Source organism: Bubalus kerabau, chromosome 12 (genome assembly GCF_029407905.1).
Source record: "Bubalus kerabau isolate K-KA32 ecotype Philippines breed swamp buffalo chromosome 12, PCC_UOA_SB_1v2, whole genome shotgun sequence".
Lineage (NCBI taxonomy): Eukaryota > Metazoa > Chordata > Mammalia > Artiodactyla > Bovidae > Bubalus > Bubalus kerabau.
The window spans coordinates 36,561,027-36,573,775 of record NC_073635.1 but is presented as its reverse complement, the minus strand read 5'-3'; the positions used below and the strand labels follow the sequence as shown (position 1 = coordinate 36,573,775).

The window sequence follows — 12,749 nt, the reverse complement described above, 5'->3', positions numbered from 1 at the left end:
TGCCCTGTTGATTTTTAACAAAATGCAAAAGCCACTCGGTCGGGGAAGAGCGCCTTTCATCACATAATGCTGGGCACCTGGATGCCGGCAGGCTACAAATGAACCTCATTTGTTAAAAAGTCTCAGACCTTTTATAAAAATTAACAAAAAACGACCACAGACTTTAACGTAGAGCATAAAACTAGATGGCTTTTAGCAAAACCATAGGAAAAAACTTTGGACTCTAGGGCTAGGCAAAGAGTTCTTAGACTTGACACCAAAGCCACAACCCATAAAGTGAAAAGAACTTTCAACTTCATTAAAATGAAAATCTGTTGCTTTGCAGAAGACCCTATTAAAAAGACAAAAAGAAAAGTCACAGAGTGAAAAATATTTACAAACCACTATCTCTGTCCAAGGACTCATATTTACAGTATATCAGTCCAGTTCAGTTGCTCAGTCGTGTCTGACTCTTTGTGACCCCATGAATCGCAGCACGTCAGGCCTCCCTGTCCATCACCAACTCCCGGAGTTCACCCAGACTCACGTCCATCGAGTCAGTGATGCCAGCCAGCCATCTCATCCTCTGTCATCCCCTTCTCCTCCTGCCCCCAATCCCTCCCAGCATCAGAGTCTTTTCCAATGAGTCAACTCTTCGCATGAGGTGGCCAAAGTACTGGAGTTTCAGCTTTAGCATCATTCCTTCCAAAGAAATCCCAGGGCTGATCTTCAGAATGGACTGGCTGGATCTCCTTGCAGTCCAAGGGACTCTCAGGAGTCTTCTCCAACACCACAGTTCAAAAGCATCAATTCTTCAGCGCTCAGCCTTCTTCACAGTCCAGATCTCTCAAAACTTCAACAGTAGAAAAACAACCCAATTAGAGAATGAGTGAAAGACATGAAGAGGACAGAGAGATGGCAAATAAATACCAAAATGTGGTCAAGTTCAATAGCCATTTAGGAAATGCACATGAAACATGCCTATCACAATGACAAAATGACATGGAAGCTATATTCAGTGTCTTGTAATAACCTATAATGTGAAGCAATCTGATAAAGAATATATATATTCAGTTTATATATATAAACTGAATCACTTTGCTGTTCACCTGAAGCTAACTAACACATCACTGTAAATTAACTGTTAACTATACTTCAATTAGAAAAATGGTTACAAAAAAAAAAAAAGGCTAAATGAAATATAAATGGAACATAGTGACCACACCAAATGCTAAAGAAGCTCAAGAAAGACCTGGTGACTCAGATGTTGCTGGTGGGGATGTGTAATGATGCAGTTACTCTGGAAAACATCTTGGTAATTTTTAAAAACTGAAATGTGCAACCACCATGCAGTCCAGCCATGGGGACAAGCTCTTGGTGCCTGGCCCGTGTAAACCTCCAGAGAATAACACTGAGGAAAAAAAGTCCAGTCCCAGTCCTTGCACACTGCATGATTCCTTCCATGCAACTCTTGGAATGATGAAATCAGAGAAATGGTGAGCAGATTAGTGGTTTCTAGGAGTGGGTGGGATCGGAAGAGGGGGCTACTGGGTGTGGGTATAAAAGGGCCACGGGCTTCCCCACTGGTTCAGTGGTAAAGAATCCGCCTGCAGTACAGGAGATGCAGGTTCCATTCCTGGGTGGGGAAGATCCCCTGGAGGAGGAAATGGCAACCCACTCCAGCATTCTTGCCTGGGAAATCCCCTGGACAGAGAAGCCTGGCAGGCTACAGTCCACAGGATTGCGAAGAGTCAGACATGACTGAGCACTCAGAAAAGGAGCACACCAGTTGTGTCTGACTCTTTGAGACCCCATGGACTGTAGCCCACCAGGCTCCTCTGTCCATGGGATTTTCCAGGTAAGAATACTGGAGTGGGTTGCCTTTCCCTTCTCCAGGGGATTTTCCTGACCCAGGGATTGAACTGGGGTCTCCTGCATTGTAGGCAGATTCTTTACCACTGAGCCACCAGGGAAGCCCTATGTCTACATGTGAGTCTATAATTACCTCAAAATAATAAGTTTAATTAAAAAAAGAAAAGAGCATCAATAGGACAGTTTGGGAATTATGAACACAGACTGGCTTTTTAGTGTGAAGGTGGCATTGTGTTTTTGTTTTAAAAGTTTAGTCTATGCTCCTTAAAGATCCATACAGAAATATCTCCAGATGAAATCATCTGTCTGGGATTTGCTTTAGAGTCATCCAGGTGGTTGCTGGAGCCAGGTGGGAGGGGATGGCCTCGTGGTGTCATGGTCCCCAAGCAAGGAGCTTTGGCAGCCCGCAGTGAGGGCACCGACCCCGGACACCGTCAGCCTGCTTTGAACCTTGGCTCTGCTGCTTATTAGCTGGGTGAGCTTGGACAAGTTATTTGACCTCTCTGACCGCAGTGGCGTCATCTGTCAAGTGGGGATAACATCTCATAAGGAAGGGTGCAGGAAGGGAAGGAAAGGTCCCCCTCAGAGGAGGGGAAGGGCCAGTGCAGGGTTGGGGCAGTGCCTCAAGGAGAAGCCACTGCGCTGGTATCAGAGTGTCACAGGCCCTCCGGGCTCGGGGGAGGCGCTGGGAGGTGGGGGCGGGGGGAGGTAGACAGTGTAACCACCGCCTCAGACCCTGATGGGCGGCTAGAGACGGCTCTGGGAGCAGGAGCGTTGAGGATGGTGAAGGAGCAGAGAAGAGATGGAAAATGGAAGAGGCAGGGGCCGGCTGAGAGCCCCGAGAGGAAATGCCTCTCCCACGCAGAGGGGATGCCACCAGGGCCGTCTCGCCCCCCTCCCAATGCTCCCCCTTCCTGTCTGTGGGCTTTGCTGGAGACCTGTGCAAACAGCCGTTTATCCAGAAAAACCGTCACAGGGATTACGGATACCGGCTGGATTTTGCATGTGGAAATTGTAGTTTTGCTTTTATTGGCTGTGCCTTGTGGCCTGTGGGATCTTAGCTCCCCAATCCAGGATCTAACCCGAGTCCCCTGCAGCAGAAGTGCAGAGTCCTAACCACTGGACTGCCAGGGAAGTCCTTGTGGCTTTGTTTCTATAGGTTAGATCTTGATTTTTGTGGATCGCTACTTAAATATTTATGGATGAGAGAGTATGTCTGAAATTCAGACTCTGAAGGAAATGAGACTTACCGTTTTGTTTTTCTGGGGAGTGGGTTTGGAACCCTGGAGACCATCCCTTGCTCTCTAGGTGTCTCTACACTTAGCCCGTGTGCCAACTGCATGCCTTCGCAGGGGTGGCCCTAGTGTGCGACATCTGCGGAGTGACCGGTCCTGGGTGGTGCCCCAATGCCCTCACTAAGAGATCTGTGTCCACCCATGAACCCCGATACCACCTGTGGGCATGGAGCTAGGCGCTTGCTGGTCACCATGGACCGAAGGGGCCCCTCCCCCAACAGAAGGGTGTAACCTCCCCACCCGCCTCCGTCAAGGCTGGGCTGACCCCGAGGACACTTTACTTGTCCTGGAGCAACTGACCCTAACCCTCCCCTCCTCAAGGGATGTGAAGCGAGAGCAGGAGTCCATGGACTCCAGCCACTCCGGCCTCAAGCCCACAGCCTCCCCAGCAACTGCCCCAACCCACTGATCAGGTCGCCAGGGATGTGACGCCCCAGGTGGAACAGAAACCCTGAGCCAGGTGGCTTCAGCAACGGACTCATCTTTATTGACAGTGTATTCTTGCATCAGCTGTTCATAAGGATTGCAAATCACCCATTTGAAAAGCTTTCCCCTTCCATATAGCTCTGGCCATGCCCAGAAAGCAGTGAAAATACATTGTACAGCAAACACTTTCCACCCTAACAGCCACGACAGCTCACGACAATGCAGATATCTACGACAGGACAGAGTAAGTTCAAATATTAGACACTTATGGGATGATTCGAAAACTAACATTGTGTGTTTTTCCAGGTAAGGAAGACCAGTCATTATAAAAATACTTTATATAAATTCAGAACTAAAACATTCAATCCTATAAAAATATCTTCTCCTAATAAAAGTATCAATTTCTAAATGAATGTCCTTTATCGACATCAGTTATGTCCTTAAGTTTTCAGGAAATACCCCCATGTCAGACTGTCCATTGAAACCCACACGTAAAGTCACACCATGGCCCGGTTGTCAAGAACGGACCACATGGTCCCGTCCCGGTTATTCTACAGGAAGTTAACTCAGGTGTCTATGAATTAGGAAAGCCAGCTATGTGGTGCCTTCCACTGTTTAACTGGGAAACCCGGTGATGGCGTTCTGCCCGCCCTCGGAAATCAGCTCGTTCATCTCGTTCTGTTTACTCTCCTTGAGGGCGTGGTTGGGGGGTGCTTTCTGCATCTGCGCTCGCTTGGACCTCCTGAAACACACCTTGAGCAGGAGGTAGCACAGCTCGGCCACGTTGAGCAGCATGCAGATGACGGATGCGGAGATCATGAAGATGGTGAAGACCGTCTTCTCGGTGGGCCGGGAGATGAAGCAGTCCACCAGGTTGGGGCAGGGCTGAATGCCGCACTTCAGCACCCAGGGCAGGTGGTACCCATTGTACAGGAAGTAGAAGACATACATGAAGGCAGCCTCGAAGACGATGCGGAAGAAGATGCTGCTGGTGTAGGTCCACCACAGCGAGCCCTCGATCCGGACCTTCTGCCGCTTGATGTCCTCCAGGTCCTTGAACTCACTCCTCGTCTCGCCCCGCCTGAACCGCCGGGCAGCCTCATGCCTGTAGTAGGCCACGTGCATGGCCACCAGCAGGGCAGGCGTGGACACGAAGATGAGCTGCAGCGCCCAGAGCCGGATGTGCGAGACAGGGAAGAAGTGGTCGTAGCACACGTTCCTGCACCCGGGCTGCAGGGTGTTGCACACAAAGTCCTCCTGCTCGTCCCCCCAGACCTCCTGGGCGGCCACCACCAGGATCATGACTCGGAAGACAAAGAGGACGGTGACCCACACCTTCCCGATGCTGGTGGAGTGCTTGTTCACGCCCCCGACGAACGTGTGCAGAGTGCCCCAGTCCATGCTGCCGCTTCACCCTGCTCAAGTGAGAACACAGCGTTGTGAGTAGGGTGGTCCCTCCGTGTAAAACAGCTCTAATTTCACAGACGGGAGCCTTTCTCTTGACATCACCCTCTTGCCTGCAAGTAGGCAGTTTTCTGGTGGCGGGGAATACCCACCCTAAGAATACTCTCAAGTTCTCATAAGGGTTTAGGATCATCTTTATAAAAAAAAAAAGGAATATAATTGCTTTACAATGCTGTGTTAGTTTCTGCTGTACAACAAAGTGAATCAGCTATATGTATACGTAAATCCCTTCTCTCCCACCCTCCATTCTACCTGTCTAGTCATCACAGAGCAGAGCTGAGCGCTCCGTGTTATACAGCAGCTGCCTGCTAGCTATTAATATCTATTTTACACATGGTAGTGTATAGGCGTCCGGAGAAGGCAATGGCACCCCACTCCAGTACTTTTGCCTGGAAAATCCCATGGACGGAGGAGCCTGGTAGGCTGTAGTCCATGGGGTCGCTAGAGTCAGACACAACTGAGCGACTTCACTTTCACTTTTCACTTTCATGCATTGGAGAAGGAAATGGCAACCCACTCCAGTGTTCTTGCCTGGAGAATCCCAGGGACGGGGAAGCCTGGTAGGCTGCTGTCTCACAGAGTCGGACACGACTGAAGCGACTTAGCAGCAGCAGCAGCAGCAGTGTATAGACGTCAATTCTAATCTCCAAGTTCGTCCCTCCCTCTCTTCCTACTCTGTGTCCACAAATCCTTTCTCTACATCTGTGTCTCTATTGCCGCCCTGGAAATAGGTTCATCTGTACCATTTTTCTAGATTCCACATACATGCATTAACACAGGATATTTTTGTTTTTCTCTTTCTGACTTCATCTTGATTCAGCTGAAGTTGAATTATAAGTTAGGTTGCTGCCTGACACTGACCCAGGAACACAGGCAAACACATTCGTTTCCAAGCTTCCTTTTAATTCTCGTTTCACTCTGGTCAAGGGATCACAGAGGTTTCTCAGTAGATTTTATGCATTAAATGGCTTATCCGAGGGGAAAAAAATCATTCATTTTACCCAGCAGACTAAGAAGGGACTCGAACAACATCATTTGCCATAATCACGTGCTCTCAGGAAACCTAGTACCATAGCTACTCCAAGAGCCTCTTCCAGAAGAGAAACACAGGCCTCTACAAACAGGCTGACTTTGCTCTCCCATCACTGGCAGTGCCGGTCCATGCTGATGGGCTCCAAGTTCACACCAGGAGCCACAAGTGGAGGGCCAGCCCCTCCTGCAGTGGGTTCCCCCCGACAACGCCCTGATCCAGCATCCTGAGGTAGAGCCTCCGCTGCGAACCTGCACAGTTCACATGGTGGACGCCTCCGCACCGCCAAAAGCAGACCTGAGAGCTGGTCAGCATCTACTCAGAACAGAGGAGAATGGACCCTTTGAGAATCTTCTAAAAGGGAAAGACCATCTCCTCAGAAAAAACATGCTCACCAGGTTCTCATGCCCATTTACAGGGAGATGCCCCCAAAAGCCTTTTGTCCACCCCCCCAGGAGACTTTCTTGCACTTGAATGTGGGTCAGGCTCCTCCCTTTCAGGCTGACTCCCCCCAGTCTCCTTAGGGTCCCCCACTCTGTCCACCACCTGCTTCCTTGGCATCATACTGGCTAATACTAGGAGGCAACTGGGGAGGTGGAGGTGGTGCCCAGTTGCACTCAGGTGAGCCCAGGTGAGTCCAGGTGTGTCCAGGTGAGCCCAGTATACCCAGGTGTGTTCAGAAGCCAGCTCTCTCACATCCTATACTGTGAAAGGATGCCCCCATTTTGGTTGGCGGCCTGAGAAATTCATCTTTTGCCCTTGGTTTGACTTTTAGAGCAAGTGTTCTTGGGAAGACTCGAGGTCTCAGGAGGCCATGCCTCCATCCACGTCACCCTGCGTGGGGCCCTCCTCTGCTGTCTGGTGGGGGTGAGATGGGTGCTCACTGGGCAGGGGGATGGAGCACAGAGTGCTGGAAGCATCCTCTTCTGTCTTTTTCTTTGTCCAGAAGAGTCAGAGCCAAGTACAGGGAAAGCCCTCCCTCCCTCCCTTCCGTCACCAGGGCCAACCAAACGACAGCCCCTAAGCGCCGGTCAGCACTCATTGAGCATCTGCTGGATGCAGACATCAGCCATCACCCTTGAATCCCCGGGACCAGCAGGGTCCCGGCCAAGGGGGCTCTCACACTGCGAGAAGCTGGCTGTGTGTCCAGGGTGCGCCAACTGTTGCGGCCAATGTTCTCGTGTCCCTCATGAGGGACACCCGCATGACAAGGTGTTGGGAAGGTTCGAGAGCTCAGGCTGGTGAGGACAGTGGAGCCCAGTTTCCCCAGGCAGCTCTTCACTCATGTTCCCGGAAAGACCTGTACGCAGAGGGGCATCGACCTGGAGGTGGGGCAGAGCCTGGAAGGAGCCCTGGGGGTGCTCGCAGCCAGAGGCTTGATTTCTATGTGAATCCAGGACAGGACCCAAAGGCAGATCTGCAGTCAAAAAACCAGGTTTTTGCTTTTTTGAAAAAAAGAGCTGAGGAAAAACAAAAAAGCACACCTCTTTAAAAGCACACTCTTTAAAGTTGCGGTTTCTGGTCCTTAAAGTTTTGATTGGAGTCTGTGTGAGTGCCCAGGGGGTGGGGACATGGGGACCTTGGTGGGGAACACTGGTCCCAGGCTCAGACCGCTGACCCCATGGGCTGATGAATTTCCAAATCCACGGTAATGAGTCTTTGATCTAAAAGCCTTGTTGGAGACGATGTGGACTGTAGGATTGACTCAGCTCCTGGTGAAAGTTGTCAGAATAAATCCTCCCAGCCATCATCCTCGCCCTCTGGAAGCACTGGGATACGCCCAGTGGGAGGAAGAAACGTGGTCGTCTGATGTCTGGACATACTTTACAGTGGCCACTCACCCGGAAAGTCCCATCTGTCTGTTCACAAGGTGGAGATGTTCTCCGGTTAACCAGAAGACCTCTCCCACAAAAGTGGGGTGGACTCAGTGCCCAACCAGCAAGCTTTTGATTGATCAAATAAAGGTCACAGTTTCTCAAACTCTTCAAAGTGTAGAGAATTTGAACTCTCCCACGGGTAAGAAGGCTCTTTCCTCCCTGAGTTCTCTCTTCACAGCTGCCTGAGAAAGGCACAGCCCCCACCCACCCCCCAACCCAAGAGCCAGAGGCCACACTGGCTAGGAGGGATTCAGAGAGGCTGATGTCAGGAGGTCACCCCCCAAGTAAGGACCCCACTTTCTAGAACAGATTCCTTCACTCCTGCCCCTGGAGCATCTCCTTAAAAAACAGGGACAATTATCCTGGCGGCAGCTTTATTTCTTTCAACTTCTCTGGGGACTTTGACTAAAATCAGCAATTTGCCTTTAAATAAAGAAAGAGTATCTTCCTAGGCTGTCCGCACGGTTCCTGGTGTCTGTCATCCTGGAGGCTTCTGTACTAGGAGCACTAGGGGACTAGCTGGGGGTGTGGACCCAGCAGCTGAGGAGTAGCTGCTGCCCCCAGGCCTCTTCCACGCCAGGACCGAGGGCAGCCTCCCATCCCCTGCAGGAGAGCCAGGGCTGAGCCTGTTGGAAACATTTTGGTTGCAGGAGACCTGCAGGCAAAATTACTTTCCATAATAACTGCCTCCTTCGGAACCATCACAATTAGTATTAAACAAAGTGCCTCTTTCCTTTCAGGCTTCAAGCAGGCTGCAGCCAACGGGAGGAGCTTTTTCAATAAAAAGTACAATATTAACTCTTTCCTTGTGGCCCAGATTGGTTTCTTTCAACTGGCACCTTCCTGACTCTCCTTTAAGGAAAGAGTAGGTTTGCTTGGCCCCAGTCTCCAGCTGTAGGAAGATGGTGACGCTCAACCTCCTGGAGGCAAAGACCACTGGGCTGTGTGGTGTCTGTATTCACTGGACACATGGCCGCAGCCCAAGTGCTTTGCTCTGAAAATAGGGAACCAGGGACCTGACTTATGAAGAGACAGTGCTAGAAAGAGAGACTGTGCTTCCCTCTTACAATTCAAATAGTTTAGGTCCATTAACATTCTGCCTCAGCAATAGTTTTTTGTTTTAAAACTTATTTATTCACAACTAGTTTGGCTAACAAAGCCGTTCCAGTGTCCCTGGTGACAGAAGCTAAACTAAAGGCCCAGGAATGACCACATCCTTCAGCACCTGCCTCCAGGCGAAGATTTCCCAGGGCAGGACTCCCTCCAATGACTCATCCCCGAGTCTCTGATGGACCTGAGGACAGGACACTCCTCACTGCGTCTGCATCAGCTCTGGATGATGGAAAAGCCTGTGCTGATAAGAGGCAATCAGGCCAATGCAAAACCAGCACCCTGGGCTCCAGTCAAGGACTCACAGCTCTTCGGCCAGAGAGAACTCCAGGTGAGGGTCCCTCTTCCAGGCCATTGTTTTCCTGCACCATCAATCACCAATCACCCATCACCCCGCCTCCAGTGGCACTCAGCATCCCCCAGGAACAGGAACCCAGTGCACCTTCCGAGGGCAATGAGGATGTGACCCAAGGAGGGATAAAGAGTAGCTGTGCACAGCCCTTTGGCTCCTCCCTGGGTGTCCACTGCACGACCCTGGTGTGCCAGTTTTCCTTCATCCCCAGAACTGTTATGGGGGTTGTCTAGCCCCTGCCAGTTTCCTGATGCTGCGTACTTCAAATACACAATAAAATAAAAATAAAATTTTTAGTGTGGATTCTTTTGCTTATCAAAATAATAATAACAAAAAAGCAAGAATGATAAGAATGCCCAACACTGAACCTCAAGCCCATTCCCTTCTTTAAGAAAAAGAAGATGGAATTTGAGGAATCAAATATACTCCCTCAGCCCCAGGTCAGCAGCCTGAAAAAAAAACAACCTTAAACTCTCTCCTTAATCAAAAAGAGTCTTTTCCTTTTGTCTCTAGAAATCTCAAGTCATCCAAGGGACAATGTGATAGCTGATTTTAAAATTTTAGTACTCAAAAATTCATCAACTGTCCATTCAAAGTAATGACCAGTAAAAATAAAATGGATTTAGGACTCATATACTTCTTCAAAATTAACTCAGTAAAAATGAAAAAAAAAATTCAGTCTATGGAGTCTAAATATAAAAGTGGACACTTCATAGAATTATATGTACTTCTTAATCCATTTAAGAATTCAAAGAGTTAAAAAAAATTTTTTTTTCCCATTTAGCCGTTTCTGTTCATTCAAGCAAACCTGTGTGCCTTCCAAACATTTAGGTCCAGCTGGAGTTAAATGATCCTGGGAATAAAAACAGAAAAAGCCCTCAGGGACCTAGTTTCATTCTCACGGATCAAGTGTGTCAAACAGAAATCTTAACATGACAATGGAGTCACCGGCAGCATCATGCCTTTGCAGACTTGGAACCCTGGGCTGGAAATTATTTTCCCACAATTTCATTCTAACATTTTAACAAAAGGATACAAACCACTCACAGCTCCTGGGACATTCAGAACTAGCTGGGGAGTGTGGTGAGTCTCCTCACACCCTGTTGAAATTGTTCAGTCAGAACCTCTGCTGGTTCTTTTCCTTCTTAAAGCTCTCATATTTCAGAAAAGTCAGAAAAGGAGAATGAAGTGCCCGTTTCCGGTATCAGACTTTGTTTTCATACAGTGGAGCAGCTGAACCGACTGGCATCTTCCGGGTTGGGTCAACGGGGTGACGGCAAGTGGGCCCCCCCCAGTTATGTTGCAGGCTCCTCTCTTCACAACCCATCTCCCCTGCCTGGCAGGGTTCCCATGTCACCCCAGAGTCTCGGGACGAGCAGCACACAAGGCTCTGTGCGTTCTGCAATTCTAAGGAGCCTGGCTGGGGCAGGAGTCTCTTCTAGAACATTGGCCAGAGCTGGGGCAAGAAAAGGCTTCTGTGGCATCAAGTCTGCCCGAGAAAGAGAGCAAGGCGCCTGGATGAATTCAACCAGGCACTCAACTCACAGTGAAATGCCACCTGGGGAGGCGATGCCAGGGTCGCTGGCCCCTGCCTGTGTGGTTGCAGGCCCCCAGGCCCTCGGGGTCCACAGATGTGTCCAGCTCACACTCACCTCACACTCCGTCCACACTCACCTCACACTCTGTCCACTCTCCAGGAAGGGCGGCCAAACCGGTCACAACCACACACCTGTGCCAGGTGATACCCGGCCGTCTCCCCCACCAGAGGGAAGAGGCCTTTGGTGCCTCTGCCTTTTAACTGAGGTGTGTCACCAGTGACACTTAATTACTGTTGTCCAGTGACTGTCTTCTTGTCACGTGTGGCCCACAAGCGCTCCGGCTGACATCACGGGCCACTCCCGCCAGTTTTCCCTGGGCTTGTTGGTTAGTCCCGCGCCCCCAAACGCGAGCCCGACCTTGCCAGTGACCCGTGAAAGCCAAGACACACCAAACCGCAGCAGAGGAAGTGGGGGAAAGGGGCCCTTGAACACACTCGGCGTGAGACTTCTATAAAACCTGCTGTGCAAGTCCGGGGGGACCCGGGGAAAAGTCAAACCAGTCCATCCTCGTTCCTGCGAGCAAGCCGGCGGCGGGCGGGAGGATGCGGGGCGCAGGCGGATCCGGAGGACTGTACGCCGGAACAGGGTCGCCGGCGGGGGCGCGGAGGGGGAGTGCTGAGGGCCAGGGGACCGCGGGCGCCGACCTACCTGCTCCGGCTTCTGGATGCAATTCCTGCGGCCGAGATGGGCGGCGCGCCCCCCTCCCGCCGCTCACCTGCTGCGCGCGCTCGGGGCGCGGGGTCCCAGGGCGGCGTCCCCGCCTCGGTCGCAGCCGGACTGGCAGGAAGGGCCGGGCGCCGCGGGCTCGGCGGTATGGGGCGTCTGCAAGGCCCTCCGCCCGCTCCTCTTGGGGATGGCCCGGCTCCCACCTGCAGCGCCTTTTAACCGCGCCCCACCCCGCCTCTGTCCTGACGCTTCTCCGGCGGGAGGCGAGAGGCCAGCGCGCGGGGATCGGAGAGCGCCCGCCCCGGGGCACACGGGGGTGCAGGGCGCGGGGCTCACGGGGATGCACGGGGGTGCGGGGCTCACGAGGGCGCATGGAGGTGCGGGGCTCACGGGGTGTGGGGCGCACGGGGGTGCCGGGCTCGGGGTGCGGGGCAAGCCTCCTCGCCTTCCTCCATTTGGGGTCGCGGGGGCGCGCGGCCTGGCTCAGTCTGGTCCCGGACTGGTGAAGCGGCTCAGGTCTCCCCCGCAACACTGGGGACTTGGGGGCCAGAGCCTGCTGGGGCAGGGCGGCTTCTTGACTGAGAACCTGGGCGCCTGACTGGGGTCCCCCAGGGACCTCCCGGGCTGGTGGGCCCGCAGCAAGGCTTCCGAGGCCGAACGGGTTGCGCTCAGCGTGAGGGAGGCGATGTCTTTGCCGGACGCACCCCCGCTTTGCCAGGTGCCTGCAGGGCCCTCTCTCCGAGAGCAGCCTGGAGGCACAGAGACTGTGGGTCTTCATTCATTACTGACGGCTTGTTAGAATTATACAGGATGCTTGGGACTGGTGCACTGGGATGACCCAGAGGGATGGTATGGAGAGGGATGTGGGAGGGGGGTTCAGGATGGGGAACATGTGTACACCCGTGGCGGATTCATGTTGATGTATGGCAAAACCAATAAAATATTGTAAAGTGATTAGCCTCCAATTAAAAAAAAAAAAAAAGAATTAAAGCGGTTGTTTTACTGGTCACCTCCACCCTTTGCCACCTCCTCCGGAGGAAGCAGAGAGGGCCTTCTCAGCCAGCCCCGCACCACCTCCAG

At 51.8% G+C, this 12,749-nt stretch overlaps 1 protein-coding gene across 1 annotated transcript; it reads right to left on the bottom strand.

The window, feature by feature from the left end:
- Positions 1-3,715: 3,715 nt before the first annotated feature.
- GJB6 (gap junction protein beta 6) lies at positions 3,716-4,976 on the bottom strand. Its single transcript, XM_055542584.1, has one exon. The coding sequence runs from the start codon at positions 4,971-4,973 to the stop codon at positions 4,188-4,190; it is 786 nt and encodes a 261-aa protein (XP_055398559.1). The 5' UTR covers positions 4,974-4,976; the 3' UTR covers positions 3,716-4,187.
- Between the last annotated feature and the right edge of the window lie 7,773 nt (positions 4,977-12,749).